General features: G+C 41.7%; 1 protein-coding gene across 1 annotated transcript in view; it reads right to left on the reverse strand.

The window, feature by feature from the left end:
• Positions 1-13846, reverse strand: part of LOC145404848 (uncharacterized) — a 29481-nt gene extending 15635 nt beyond the window's left edge. The window contains exons 1-2 of the mRNA XM_080276348.1: positions 12238-13846; positions 392-558 (exon numbers count right to left, since the gene is read on the reverse strand). Of these exons, the coding sequence (XP_080132474.1) occupies positions 392-558; positions 12238-13699 (1629 nt within the window). The 5' untranslated portion in view covers positions 13700-13846. The remainder of the gene's footprint in view (positions 1-391; positions 559-12237) is intronic.
• Positions 13847-14154: the final 308 nt, after the last annotated feature.

Genomic DNA, 14154 nt, shown 5'->3' on the forward strand with positions numbered 1-14154 from the left:
TGTGGCAATAGGACTTCTCTGTCTTTGTGTGATTTGTGCTATCTCTCTCTCTCTCTCTCTCTCTCCGATCCGGTTTCACTCTGGCTTTCACTCAGGATTTTTCATGAAAGAACAACTGACAACTGAGATGGACAGCAATATTCTAGCAAGGTTTCCACTTTGTGCCTAGGAGCACTTTATTCTCTCTCTCTCTCTCTCTCTCTCTCTCTCTCTCTCTCTCGTCTCACCATGCGATCCAGAAATGGCATGGTGAAGGAACATGGAAGGGCAGTTGTAAATCCACCCTGTGTCTCCGTGTTATTGTACTATATAAAGAGTCTCCATGTAACACCACCCCAAACAGTCTATCTACCTACCTACATACTATATGTTTATTCATCTATCTCCTCACCATTCGATCTCCCAGCGGCGTAGTGAGGCGGCATGGGAGGGCAGCGGTGGAGCCAGCTTGTGCCTTGATCTCCGTATTATTGGACTGCATAAAGAGTCCATCTGCTCCAACCTTGCTCCGACCGTATCCATACCCACCCAGGCTGTTAGACGAGTGGCCTTGGGGTTCTGTGCAGGAAAGGGGAGAGATAAAATGATGAGAGATAGTGTGAGGGGAGAGATTGTTGGAGGTGGCGAGATAAATTGTGTAGGAAAGCTGAGAGAGGATATAATGAGAAGGGAAATAGTGTGAGGGGAGAGATTGTAAGACGTGGAGAGGTAAGATGATTATGGGGAAAGATCGTCAAAGGAAAGAGGTTGCTGGAGGGAAGTGGAGATATAAAATGGCGAGGGAACAGACTGTGTGAAGCGGAAGGTTGCTGGAACGAAATGGTGAGACACAATAATGGGAGGAGAAATAATGTGAAGGGAGAGATGGTTGGAAGTGGAGATATAGAATGATGAGGGAAGAGACCGTAAGAAGAGAGGAGAGAGGTTGTTTCGGAGAGGTAAAAAGATAAAATGAAAATAGGGAGAGATGGTGTGAAGGGAGGAGCTGTTGGAGGGAAGTTGAGAGATAAAATGATGATAAGGAGAGAGAGAGTTAGGGGGGAGGCTGCTGGAAGGAAGTGGGGAGATTAAATGAGGATGGGGTGACATAATATGAAGAGAAAGACTGTTGGAAGGAAATAGAGAGGAGGAAATGGAAATGGAGAGAAATGGTTAGAGATCGCAAGAAGTGAGAGGGTGTTGGACGTAGAGGAATAACCTGAGTTTGAGAAGAGATCGTAAGAATAATAAAGGCTGCTGGAAATGGAGGGACAAGCTGAGGAAGGAGAGCGATCTTAAGAAAGGAGAAGTTGTTGGAGGGAGGTAGAAGAAAAAAAATATGAGTATGGTTAGGGATCGTACGAAGAGAAAGGTTGCTCGGAGGAAGAGGAGATATAAAGCTGATAATGGGAGAGATGTAACATGAAGACAGAGGTCGCTGGAGGGAATCAACTGAATATAGGGAGAGATAGCATTAAGTGTGAGGCTTTTGGAAGGAAATGGAGAGATAAGCTGAGTGCGAGACACTGCGTAAAGGGGTAGATCGCTGAGGGGTGAACGGGTAGTGTTAAGGGAACAGAATTTGACTTGGAGAGTTAGAGACAGTGCGATGGAAAGAGAGACAAGTGAAAAGTGAAGGACACTATGAAAGATAGAGAGATAAACTGAGTGCAGTGAGAGATACGATGAAGAGAGGAGAGATTAGCTAAAGGTGTGGGGAAAGTGTGGAGCTATAGCTGAAGACCTGTGTACGATAAGAATCGAGTAATAACAACCAGAGGTGAGGTAGCCTATAGGGAGGAATGATAATATGGAGTGATGAGGGAGTATAAAAGTAGGAGATACTGTAGAAATTGAGGAGATAAAGAGTGTGACAGGGGAAGAGAAGTGATGAGTGTGAGGGATTGTGTGAAAGAAGGTTGTGTTGAGGGATTGGAGACTGTATATAGATTAATTAAGGGGAAATATAATAAATCTAAAGAGAAGAGAGCGAGACAGTGTGAAGGAAAAAGACTGAATATGGTAGAGAGACAGTATGAAGAGACGAGAGACTTGCGAAGAGTTAAAATATGGCTTGATGGGAGGAAGAACTGGTGACGAGTGAGAGATATCAGGAAAGAAGGAGAGAATGACTGAGAACGAGAGACGGCATGAAGGGAGAATGGACTGCGAAGAATGAGAGCTGGTACTGAAGGAAAAGAGAAATATCAAGAGTGAGAGCATGAAAGAAACAGACTGACTGGTGAGAGAAAGAGCAAGAGAAAGGTAGAGGTTAAAAGGAATAGAGTGAGATGTGATGTGACGACGTGACAATGACTGAAGGCGAGAGATTAATGACGGGGAGGATATAGTATACTGAGAAGCCAGAGGATAAAAGTGAGAAATAGTGTGATGGAAAGCGTGATTTACTAGAGTGAGAGATAGAATGAAGGGAGGAGAAACTAAATGAAGGAGTACAAAAGAAAGGTGTGAGTAACAAAACACAATGACTATTACAAGTGAGGAGTTCAAGGTAAGGGTAGCCAAGTAGGATGTATTAAGGTGAGAGAAAAGCAGAATAGACGAGACAGATGGAGTGAAAGATAAAAAAGATTATGGAGCTTTATGCCATCCGAATATGAATAAGGGGAAGAAAAAAGTGAGGGGATGAAATGTGGAGGAATTACAGGAGATATTTCTAAATACATACATTTGAAACTCGTTTTATGAGGAAATATGTTTGTTATGCAAACAATATAATAATACAAGGAGAGGAGGGATTACCAAGAATAAATACACAGTGCAAATGAAATTCGTAAGCAGAGGAATAATTTCCATAAAATAAAACAAGAAGACAATGGAAAATTATATACGAACAACAAATGGAAAAGACGAGAAAATTTAGAAAAATAGCGAACTAAATACAGAGCAATTATTTGTGAGATAAAAGACCAGGTGACCTGGAATAAGATCTGAAGAATTAAAAATGGGGTAAAAAGAAAGAAATAATTCACCACCTCAATTTACTGACAAAGCTTCACACACACACACACACACAGCCACCCACCCACCCACCCACCCACACACACACACACACACACCGCTCGCTGGCGCAGTGGTAACGTTCTCGCTTGCCATCTGGTAGACGGGAGTTCGCGCCTCGCTCAGGTTGCGAAAAGTTTCACTGACGAAGTGGGTGGTTACTGTCCCCCTTGAGCAAGGGGACGGGTGTGTGGGTGTGTGAAGGTCACAGCCTTGCCCTTAGATCGGACTATATGAGCTCTCAGCTCCCTTCCGGGAGGGTAAAAGCTGACGATGACGACCATCAAGTGATCCTGACCGACCCGGTGAATTACACACACACACACACACACACACACACAGGACATTTTTTTTTTCTCTCATTATAGTTGCAGGCATACGGTTTTAAGCAGCTTTAGGGAGAGAAATTGGATTGACAAAAACAGTGGATATAATTTCTAGCCTCGTTACCTTGAACCAAATACCCCTTAGCCAGATAAAAATTTTACTAGTAGCCTGGTCACCATGAATAAAGTCTAAAAAAAAAAAAACATGATCATAACGAAGGCTTTAAAACCTCACTGCTGAATGCTGAAGCTGATGAAAAATCGTGGCATTGGTGAAGAAAGCTTTAACTCTCGACCAAATAATTTTTAAGCCATTTGCTTTAGTGAATTTTCTATATTTTATTCTTGCTTCTCCCAGCCCATTTAATCAACCTGGGCATAATTTTTTTTTTTTAAATCAGAGGAGTTAATGTACCTTTCGTTAACCTATTTACAACAAGCCGCCTGCCCATAAACTTCAAGGAATTTGTAACAAGAACGGAGGGGGGGGGGGACGTCATTGGACTGAAGGGATTCTGGTTTGCGATATGTAGATGTGAATTATTTCAGATTGTATAAACTTTCTGCCAAAGTCCTTGGTCTGACGAATATTTATGTGACCGGTGCTCAGTGTCGCAAATCTCCGAACTTTGATAATATTTCAGTTTTCAAAAAGTTATGAGCTCGATAACCAAAGCTGAGAAATTAATTTAAACTCTTTTCATTTCTACGACCCTCTGACTCACTTTCATTTGAAAAGAATCGTCTGGCGTTAACACTCTTTTAATGCTAAAGCAGCTTCGACCATGAGAGGGTGAATGGTGACAATACTGACACTCATAAAATCCTGTAACTAATCCTCATCTGAATAGAATCCTCTGGTTCTATCTGGAAAAAAACTAAAAATTGTCTCGACTATGAAAGAAGAAATGGCAGCCTTATTATATTCAGACTCCTATGACTCACTAGTTGATAGAAAATCATCTGGTATAAAACTAGTGTGTTCCGACTTCGAAAAGGCTAATAATTATCCAAAATGTTGTCCAAATTGTTGATTCGATTCCATAAATGTTAAACAGAAAATGAAAATGATTCATTGCCGGGCTCATGGAGAATGTTGTGAATATTTACTTATTTGTAGATAAAACTTGTTGTTCGAAAAGGCGTATGCTTTCTATTGGCTTACATAGTTTTGTGAATTAATGACTGAATGTTACACGGTATTGGTTATATACCGGTATATCGGTATTAATGGAATGAACAATTTGAACACGGTAATATTTTTTAATATCGCCCACCTTTACAAAGCGGGGCGATAATGTTTTTGTCCGCTTGTGTGTGTGTGTGTGTGTGTGTGTGTGTGTGTGTGTGTGTGTGTGTGTGTGTGTGTTCCCATTATATCTCATGAACGGCTTGAGCTATCAACATGAAACCTTTCGGGTATCAAGATATGGCCAAAATCTTTGCCGAGTTCGAAAATGGGCACTCGAAGTCAAGGTCAAGGTCAAGGTCACCAAAATGGCTGCCAGTGGCCAACTAGTTTTTATCGCCCGCCTTTAGCCCCATTATACCTCATGAACGGCGTTAGCTATCAACATGAAACCTTCAGAGTGTCAAGATATGGCCAAAACTTTGGACTTGTCCAACAGCATATTCTGGAGGGCGATTAGCATTCGGCTCCCAAATGCTTTTCTTTCATTAAACAGATATATGCCTATCGATTGCATAAGGGCCTTATAAAAGAGGATAATTGCTATGGGCTTAAATTGTGAAGAGGAGAGGTTTTGTGACCTCCAGCTCCCTTCGGGACATTCATGAAGACATTGAAGACATTGATGAAGATCCGCTTGACAATTATGCAACCACTGAAGGCAGATATGACTTTTGTTCAGGCATATTTGGAGACACACAATTTGTCTTAGTTGTGAAGGTATTTATGAAAGGATAATTCGCTACAATAATGTCAATGACCGTCAGTAAGTCATTAGTTGGATTATGGGGTTCATTACTAGGACTTTAGCACAAGCCCCAGCACTGTGCGGAACGATGTCACTAAAGATCAAGCAGGAATGAGAATGTGGGGTGGGGGTGCCCACAATCCATCCACTTGTTGAAGTGCAACCTTAAGGTTTCTCATCACTGAGTGGTAAGCTCAATGTTTTCTTGTAATCCAGGAAACCAGTTACAACGTAGGGAGGTAACTATACACCCAAATGGACGTCTGGTAGTCTAGTGGGTTAAGACGCTCCAAGTACAGTAGATGGGGTCCGCAGTATTCCCATCGGAGGGATAGTTAGGGTTTATTGCTCACATAATGCCACTCAGGGAAGTGCCATGCTGGTCACCCTAGCATCAAACGTCGGACTGAATACTCGGACCCCAGTGCCCCTGACAGCAAAACTGAATTGAGTGATGCATTGATAATACAAATCATTTTTTTTAACAAGAAGCAAAAACCACAACACTGAAAGGCAGAATATAAGAGAGAAGTGGAGGAACGACTGGGTAAATTTGAATTGGAGCAGATGGGGGACGTGGAAGGCGTGTGGAAGATATTCACAAAAGAAATATGTGCAGCATGTGATGTGGTGCGTGGGGTGAAGAGAAGATGTAAGGGGGTGCAAGAAACAGCATGGTGGAATGAAGAGGTGAGACAGGCTGTGACACAAAAGAAGAAAGCATACAATGAATGGATGAGAAATGGGTGCGTGGAAAAAGTTGAGAGGCGGAAGAGAGAGTTATATGTAGAAAGGAAGAGAGAGGTGAAAAGATTAGTATGAGAGAGTAAGAAGAGAGTGGATGTGGAATTTGGAAGGAATTTGAGTGTAAAGTGGAGGGACTGTAAGAAAATGTTCTGGAAAGAGGTGAAGAGAGTAAGACAGGGTGGCAGTGAAGTTAGTAGGGGAGTGAAAGATAAAAATGGTAGATTACTAGTGGAGAAGGGAGAAAAAGTGAGCAGATAGAGAGAACACTTTAAGGAATTGTTGAACAGAGAGAATGGAAGTAATGCGGGTATAAGTGGCTAAGGAATGTCTAGGAGAAGAAGGGAAGTGAGAAGACAGGAAGAAATAAGTAGGACAGAAGTTGTGGAAGCAATGAAGAAAGTCAAATTGAGGAAAGCCCCAGGAATTGATGAAGTGTGTGGTGAAATGCTGAAGCGTGGGGCAGAGATAGTAGTAGAATGGATATGGACGATGTGCAGATTGGCCTGGGAGGAAGGTAGAGTCCCGGAGGATTGGAAGTCAGGTATAGTTATTCCCTTGTACAAAGGAAAAGGTGAAAAAGAAGTGTGTTGTAATCATTGGGGCATTTGTCTTCTTAGTGTAATAGGAAAAGTGTATGGTAGGATACTTATTGGGAAATAACAGAGGAATTAGTTGGAGAAGAACAAGGAGGCTTTAGGAAGGGAAGAGGTTGTGTAGATCAGATATTCATTCTTAGATATTTAGTGGAAAAGTTTCTAGAGAAGGGAAAGAAGTTGTCTGTGGCCTTCTTGGATTTGGAGAAAGCATATGACAGGGTGGATAGACAAGGATTGTGGAAAGTATTAAGAATATATGGAGCAGATGGGAAGTTGTTGAATGCTGTGAAGAGTATGTATGAGGGTGCTAAGGCTGCATTGCGTGTGGATGGTGAACTGAGTGAATTTCTCTCACTGAAGGTTGGGTTGAAACAGAGACATGTCATATCTCCATGGTTGTCCAATCAGTACATGGACGGGGTAATAAAAGAGATACAAGGTAGGGCAGTGGATGTTGGAATGGCCCTAGTGAGAGAGGATAGTGTTTGGAAACTCCCTGTACTGTTGTTTGCAGATGATACTGTGTTGTTTAGTGAAGACGAAGGGGAGCTGCAAGGCTTGGTGGATGAGTTTGGGAGAGTGTGTAAGAAACGGAATCTAAAGGTGAATGTAGGGAAGAGTAAAGTGATGCTCTTTGAGAGAGGTGAAGTAAATGTAAGTATTTAAGTACTTTGGGAGTGTGATGAGTAAGGATGGAAGTTTGGAGGGTGAAGTGTTTGAAATGGTGCAGCAACGATGAAAGATAACTGGTTCCTTGAAAGCAGTGATAAGAAACAGGGAAGTGAGCATGGAAGTGAAAAAGCGACTACGCGACACTATTGTGATACCAACTCTAACGTATGGAAGTGAAACTTGGACATTGTTAGAAGAACACAAGTCAAGAGTGAGAGCACTGGAAATGAGTTATTTAAGAGGAGCTTGTGGAGTCACATGGAGAGACAGGCTGACAAATGAGGAAGTGAAGGAGCTTTGTGGTGTGGATGTGGATGTGATAGGAAGCGTTAGGAGGAACACACTGAGGTTGTTTGGCCATGTGGAGAGGATGGAGGGTGAGAGACTGACGAGGAGAGTGTATGTGAATGAGGTGGAGGGGCGGAGAGGGAAGGGGAGGCCGGGGATGAGATGGAGGGTTGGAGTGGAGAGGTACATGAGAGAGGGGGGTGTGAGTTGGGAGCAGGGCAGTCAAATGGCGGGGGACAGGGCGACGTGGAGGAGGTTTGTTTGTGGCCACCCCGTACGGGATTAAGGCGTCTGACAATAGATAGATAGATAGATAGATAGTTTTTTTACCAAGAAACATAAACCCCATCACTGCGAGACGATATCAGTAATAGCCAAGAAGGAATGGGTGGAATTTAGAAAGTAACCATGAGAGGGCAAATATCGAGCGAAATAACTTCTGATGTTTTTGTGCATTTCATGGTATAGTTAATCTGTTCTAACGAAAATCGGATGACTTTTATTGAGCATAGAGTGACTTAGAGCATGAGACAGTTAACCCCATTTTGTACCTTCCTTCATTCTGGACCGTATCTAACCCCATCTTTATGTGTGAAAGAGAAGATAATTACTCTGCACTTTTTTCCAGTTACCGGAAAACAATTTTATTCTGATCAAGGGTAATGTAGGATGAAAAAAAAAAATCATAAAACTATTGTGTTGTTCCAGCTCATGTCGGACGATTCTTCTCATTTAACTGAATCTTACCAAACCACAGTGTTAACTCCGCCACTTTCAGGACGTTTTTCTTTTTTTGGGGGGTGAGGGGGAGGGAGGTTGTTTTTCCCACGTGAAGATGATTTTAATCAATTAGGAGAGATATTTTTTGCACAAGGAGCTAATCAAGGCAATATCTAACCTCTTCTGTTCGGAAAGTCTTTCCTCAATTGAATATAGTTTTCTGAACGTAGCCAGAATTAAATAAAGAAAACATACTTTGGCTGATAGACTGATTCCCTCACTGCATGCTCTGCCTTAAGCTGAATTATATAATCTGGCGGCAGCAAGAGTTTATTAAACTCTCGAATGCGATGAGGTACTGTTTTAGTTGCTCTTTTTTCCTGATTTTTATTCTACTTCATTTCTCACGAAATGGAATATCAGGTTAGGTCATGTCCGTCCGTCCGTATGTTCGTTCGTCCGTTCCACGCTGTATCTCAGAAACCATTCGTTGGAATTTTCTCACATTTTGTATGATTGTAGGTTGATGCCCGTCTTTTCGAAATTTTGAAATAATCCAAGATGGCCGGCTTATGACCAATTTTCTATTTTGTAAATCTTTAAATCCTTTATAATATAAAGGACTTAAACCTGTAAACCTATCTGTTAAAGTAAAGAAGATGATTATTATCTTTACTTTCACAGATAGGTTTATAGGTTGTAACGAAGCGGAATATAGTCTCTCTGGTACTTGTTTAATTTGGGTTAGGTAGACTTTCCAACCCAAACATATTAGATAAATTCATCGTGGCCTCATCTTTACAAAATGAATCTATTGGCCTTGATGAAATTGCCTAGTAGATTTAAGAGTAAAGTGCCTACATGCGTCATCAGATTGTAGGGGTTAAGTAAGATGTCAGAATACCGAAAGGTTTAAAGATGACCGTTCACAGCCTTTCCAATACGATAGGTTTCCCTTAAGGTGACAGAAATACCTTCCTCTGACGACAGTAAGACAAAAAAAAAAAAATGCTCTGGATGGTTATTTGAAGCAGTTCTTACTCTTTCCTTTCGCAAAAATCTTTCATAAGCTAGATTATATCGTTTACATAGCCAAGAATAAGATTAAGATGACCTTATGTAAAATACTGTTCACGTTATGTATGTATGTATGTATGTAACGAAACTACGATCCCTGACTAACTTTTGTAAAGAAATCTTGCACACTCAACTACTGAGGGTCCAATAGGTGACACTCCGAATTCAGCCCACAATGATGTCCTATGCGGAGGACTTATGACCGACACGCTCCTTTTATTTATTTATTTTTTTTTTTTGGGGGGGGAGCAATCACCTGAGGTACAGACATTGAAAACGCTGAATACATTCTGCCTTTCATATCATTAAAGGGACTAGCAATCATGAACGTCATTATTTTGTCCATTATCATTATTTGTCTAATAATAATAATAATAATAATAACAATAATAATGATAATAATAATAATAATAATAATAATAATATATCTACCTATCTATCTACAGTATAGCCCTATGCCCTAATCCCGCAAAGGGTGGCCGCAGACAGAACGCCTCCAAGTCGCTCTGTTACCCACCATTTGACTGCCCTCCCCCCAACTCACTCCCCCCTCCCTTATATACCTTCAACTCCATCCCTCCACCCCATCCTAGGTCTTCCCTTCCCTCTCCCTCCCTCCACTTCACCCACATACACCCTCTTAGTCAGTCTTTCATTCTCCATTCTCTTCACATGTCCAAACCACCTCAGTGTATTTCTCCTAATTTTCTCAGCCACATCCACATCCACCCCACAACGTTCCTTCACTTCTTCATTCGTTAACCTGTCCTTCCATGTCACTCCACATGCTCCTCTCAAGTAACTCATTTCCACTGCTCTCACTCATGACTTGTTCGCCTCTAGCAAGGTCCATGCCTCACTTCCATACGTCAGGGTAGGGATCACAATACTATCATTCAGTGACTTCTTAACTTCCATACTCACCTCCCTATTTCTCATCACTGCTTTCAGTGAACCAACAACCTTCCTTCCCTGCTGTACCCTTTCAAGCATTTCATCCCCCCCAAATTCCATTCTTACTCATCACACTACCCAAGTACTTGAATGCACTCACATTCTCCATATCCTCACCATCCAACCTCACTGTACATTCTGTAACTTCATTCCTCTCAAACACCATAGCTTTACTCTTGTTTACATTAACTTTCAGATTCCTCTTCCTACACTATCTCTATCTATCTATTGCCAGACACCATAATCCCTTAAGGGGTGGCCATTTGACTTTGAGTTATTTGTTTTAAGGGGAGGGGCACTAACCCTCCACCAACCCACTTGTTCACACGTAGGGAGCACGTATGGTTTGGTTATATGGTTACCACCCAGCGTTGTAAATGGTTTCTTGGCTTACAGGAAACCATTTGGCTTGTCACTCAATGTAAAGTCACCTGTAAAGGAAAGAAAAGCAATAAGAAGTGAAAGGAAAGATGCGAGAAATAGGAAGAGAGGAGGGGAGGCACAGAAAAAGAATGATAAAGGCCAAGAAAGAAGTAGGCAGCACTACATCAAGTGAGTGGATGATGGTCGCCACCACCTACCACCACTGTCCCAAATTCATTCACCAAACCTTGCAACTCCCATTCATCTTCACTCAACAATACTGTATCATCAGCAAACAGCAACACCGGTATCTTCCACTTCTCACCCTCATTCATTAGAGCCACCCCCACATCCACTGCCCTACCTTGCATCTCCTTTACAACCCCATCCGTGTATATATTAGACAGCCATAGAGACATCACACATCCATGTTTCAGTCCCACACTTAGATCAAAGAAATCACTCAGCTTACCATCCACTCGCACCGTAGCCCTAGCTCCTTCGTACATACTCTTCACAGCACTCAACAATTTCCTCTCCACTCCATATATTCTTAATACATTCCACATACCTAGCCTATCTATTCTGTCATAAGCTCTCTCCAAAAGCCTATTATAATTATAATAATAATAATAGTAACAATAATAATAATAATAATAATAATAATAATAATAATAACAATAATAATAATATGTCTGTTAATCCCTTGGCCATTACGGATGCACTTCGGAGTTTTAATCAGATTAACACCGTATGATTTCTTAACCTTAAAAAAAAAAAAAAAAAAAAAAGCAGCAGCAAATAACTTTCGGTTTACAAAATGGTCTTCATTAAAAGTACCCTATAAAATTCATAACCTGAAGGTGATTTTCAATTTGTTCTTGTTCATACCAAACGATTGTATTCATCTTACGAGAGGATATGCAAGCTGTAGAGGTTATTCTTTTATAGAACTATCCTTATCCATTCTCACCCTGATGCCTCCCCTAAATATAAAATAACCAGAAGCAGATAGCCAAAAAAAATAAATAAATAAATAAAAAGGTAAAGACGACCTCCAAAGGCTCAATTAACCCTCTTCTTACTGTCTATACTGGGTGGTCAGTATATAATGTTCCTTTTCCACTCCTCCGGCCAATTCCTTGTGAGCAAGGACGGCTCAGTCAAAGTTGTCAATGTACATACATCGTGCGTAATTTATTCATTTCCTACTCCCACTGCCACGCACACGTCCATGCCAGGAAACTGAGTCTCTTCCGCAATGCATATCACCAGATATACAGATAGATAGATAGATAGATAGATGCACCTAGGGAAATTATTCGCAATAACGCTTGATGATTTTTTCAGGTAAGAAAAATGGAAGCAAAATTAGAGTGTCGCCTGTCAGCCTTAATTATTCAGCAGTTCTTTGTATTCAGCCGGGTGGATCGATCTTACTTAATTACATCTCTCACCAATCCCTTGATGCCATAATTAGATATCTTTTCTACTCACGTTTTTCATAACACTCTCTCTCTCTCTCTCTCTCTCTCTCTCTCTCTCTCTCTCTCTCACCTCTGGCCAGTCCCGGTACCACCCCCAACAGCGTCAGCAGCACCGGGAGCCACACGGTCGCCACCCTTTCCTTGCCTCCTCTTCCATGATGCCTGGTGCTCATCCCCTTTATCAACCCGCTGTTCAAGCATTGGCCTCTGATGGGGATAGGGTTCGTCATGGTCTCTTCACATGAAGCTGGGCACTGACTGCTTTTCTCACTTGATATGGGGCACCGACCATTGTCCCCACTTGTAATGGTACCCTGACTTTTAATGGAGTCCCGGTGTGTTATGAGGGTTTGATATTTAATGGAATCCTTATTAGTTAATGGGTATTGACGCTTGGTCTCGTTTATAATGGGGATGTAAAATGTAATGAGGCTCTCTTCTGACACAGGCCACAGATTGTTTACCTCACTCGTAACTGTACCTAGAGTTTCAATGGAGCCCTGATTCGTAGAGCAAGTGTGGCTATTAAAAGGCGCCAGAATGGAAGAGGGTTCATGATTTGATGCAGAGATCCTTTGTGTAATGTGTGGTTGGTTTATAAAGGTACGTTGATTTATTATGGGATCCTGGCTCTCAGTAGCATCCATAGTTCGCGTGGGGACTTGACCCGTAACAGCAACTTGGCCTGTGCTGTCATGATTTTTGGCATCAGATCGATTTAGAATGGGACTTTGATGGGTAATGGGGATCTGGCTCGTCGTGGGTGTCAGATCATTAGTAGCGGAACCATGGCTATTTGAGTCTATGTATGATGGGCAGTATGTGGTAGAGTTAGGGGAAGGAGAGAGCTGTGTGGTAGAGGTGGCACTGGGTGTAGTAGGGATGGTAGTTGTGGTAGGAATGGCGGTGGTTTTGGCAAGAAGGGATACGGGTGTGGTGAGGGACACGTCTTTGGTAAAATTTATGTTACTTGTGAGAGGGATTGATTCGTGTTTGTTAGGAATGTGGTCGTAACTGATAGGAATGGAGCTCTGTGAGGTAGGAATGGTGTCGTGGGTTGTAGGATTGGTAGTTGTGGTAGGAATGATAGTTTTGATCTGGGTGTGGCTTGAATTCGGATTTGCCCTGATTCTGAAAGAATGGGAGAAGGTGGATATTCCTGGTTCATGGTAGGACTGATCTGGCGTCTTGATAGTGCCGGTAGAGGAGGTGGTCGGGGTCTTGTGAGTATCGACATTTTGGCAAACTCTATTTGGTTGGTCACACCGGTTCGTTGTTATACTGTGGCAGGTAACAACGCTGGTGCTCCTGCAACTCATGTCTCCTTCTGTGACTAGGTAAGGAATGTCAAGGTCTTCACAATAAAGGTTGCAGACTTTACTACCATTGGCTTCACTATCGACAACACCTCTCCACGCAGTCTTGCTGCCCTCCACGCTTCTACGCTTTTTACTGCTTTTCACAGGGTTCGAGTTTTTCCACCACCATTGATCTTTGTCTAAGTTTTCTGGCATTTTCGTTACCTTTCTCATAAATGGAAATATTCTACAAAATCACTATTGGAGAATTTCAGGTTACAAATTTTCTGGCTGAGTGCAGTTGCAAAAAGTCAACATTTTCCCATAACTTTTAATACATTTCAACATGTCACTTTCTTGTTAGGATATGTAGCTGTTCAACAAACGCAGTCTCTCATGAACATCATTCGATTCAACATTTCTCACTTTAACTAGGCTGGGTTTCCACATCATCACTTATAATCAGGCCATGTAGTTCACTAAGCAGAGTCGTGTAGATACATCATACATTTTTACTTTCATCATTTCTCATCGAAATAAGTATCTGTTCACCACATAGTCTCGAGGGACAGGATATCATTGTTATTTTCTCACTCACAGTATTTAAGTACCGGTATTTCTTATCACTCCATCAGTTCAAATAATTTTTCACCGAGCAGATTTACACAACATAATGTAAATTCATTGGG

This window comes from Coenobita brevimanus, chromosome 65 (genome assembly GCF_032717465.1).
Source record: "Coenobita brevimanus isolate Jiangsu-jjx chromosome 65, ASM3271746v2, whole genome shotgun sequence".
Lineage (NCBI taxonomy): Eukaryota > Metazoa > Arthropoda > Malacostraca > Decapoda > Coenobitidae > Coenobita > Coenobita brevimanus.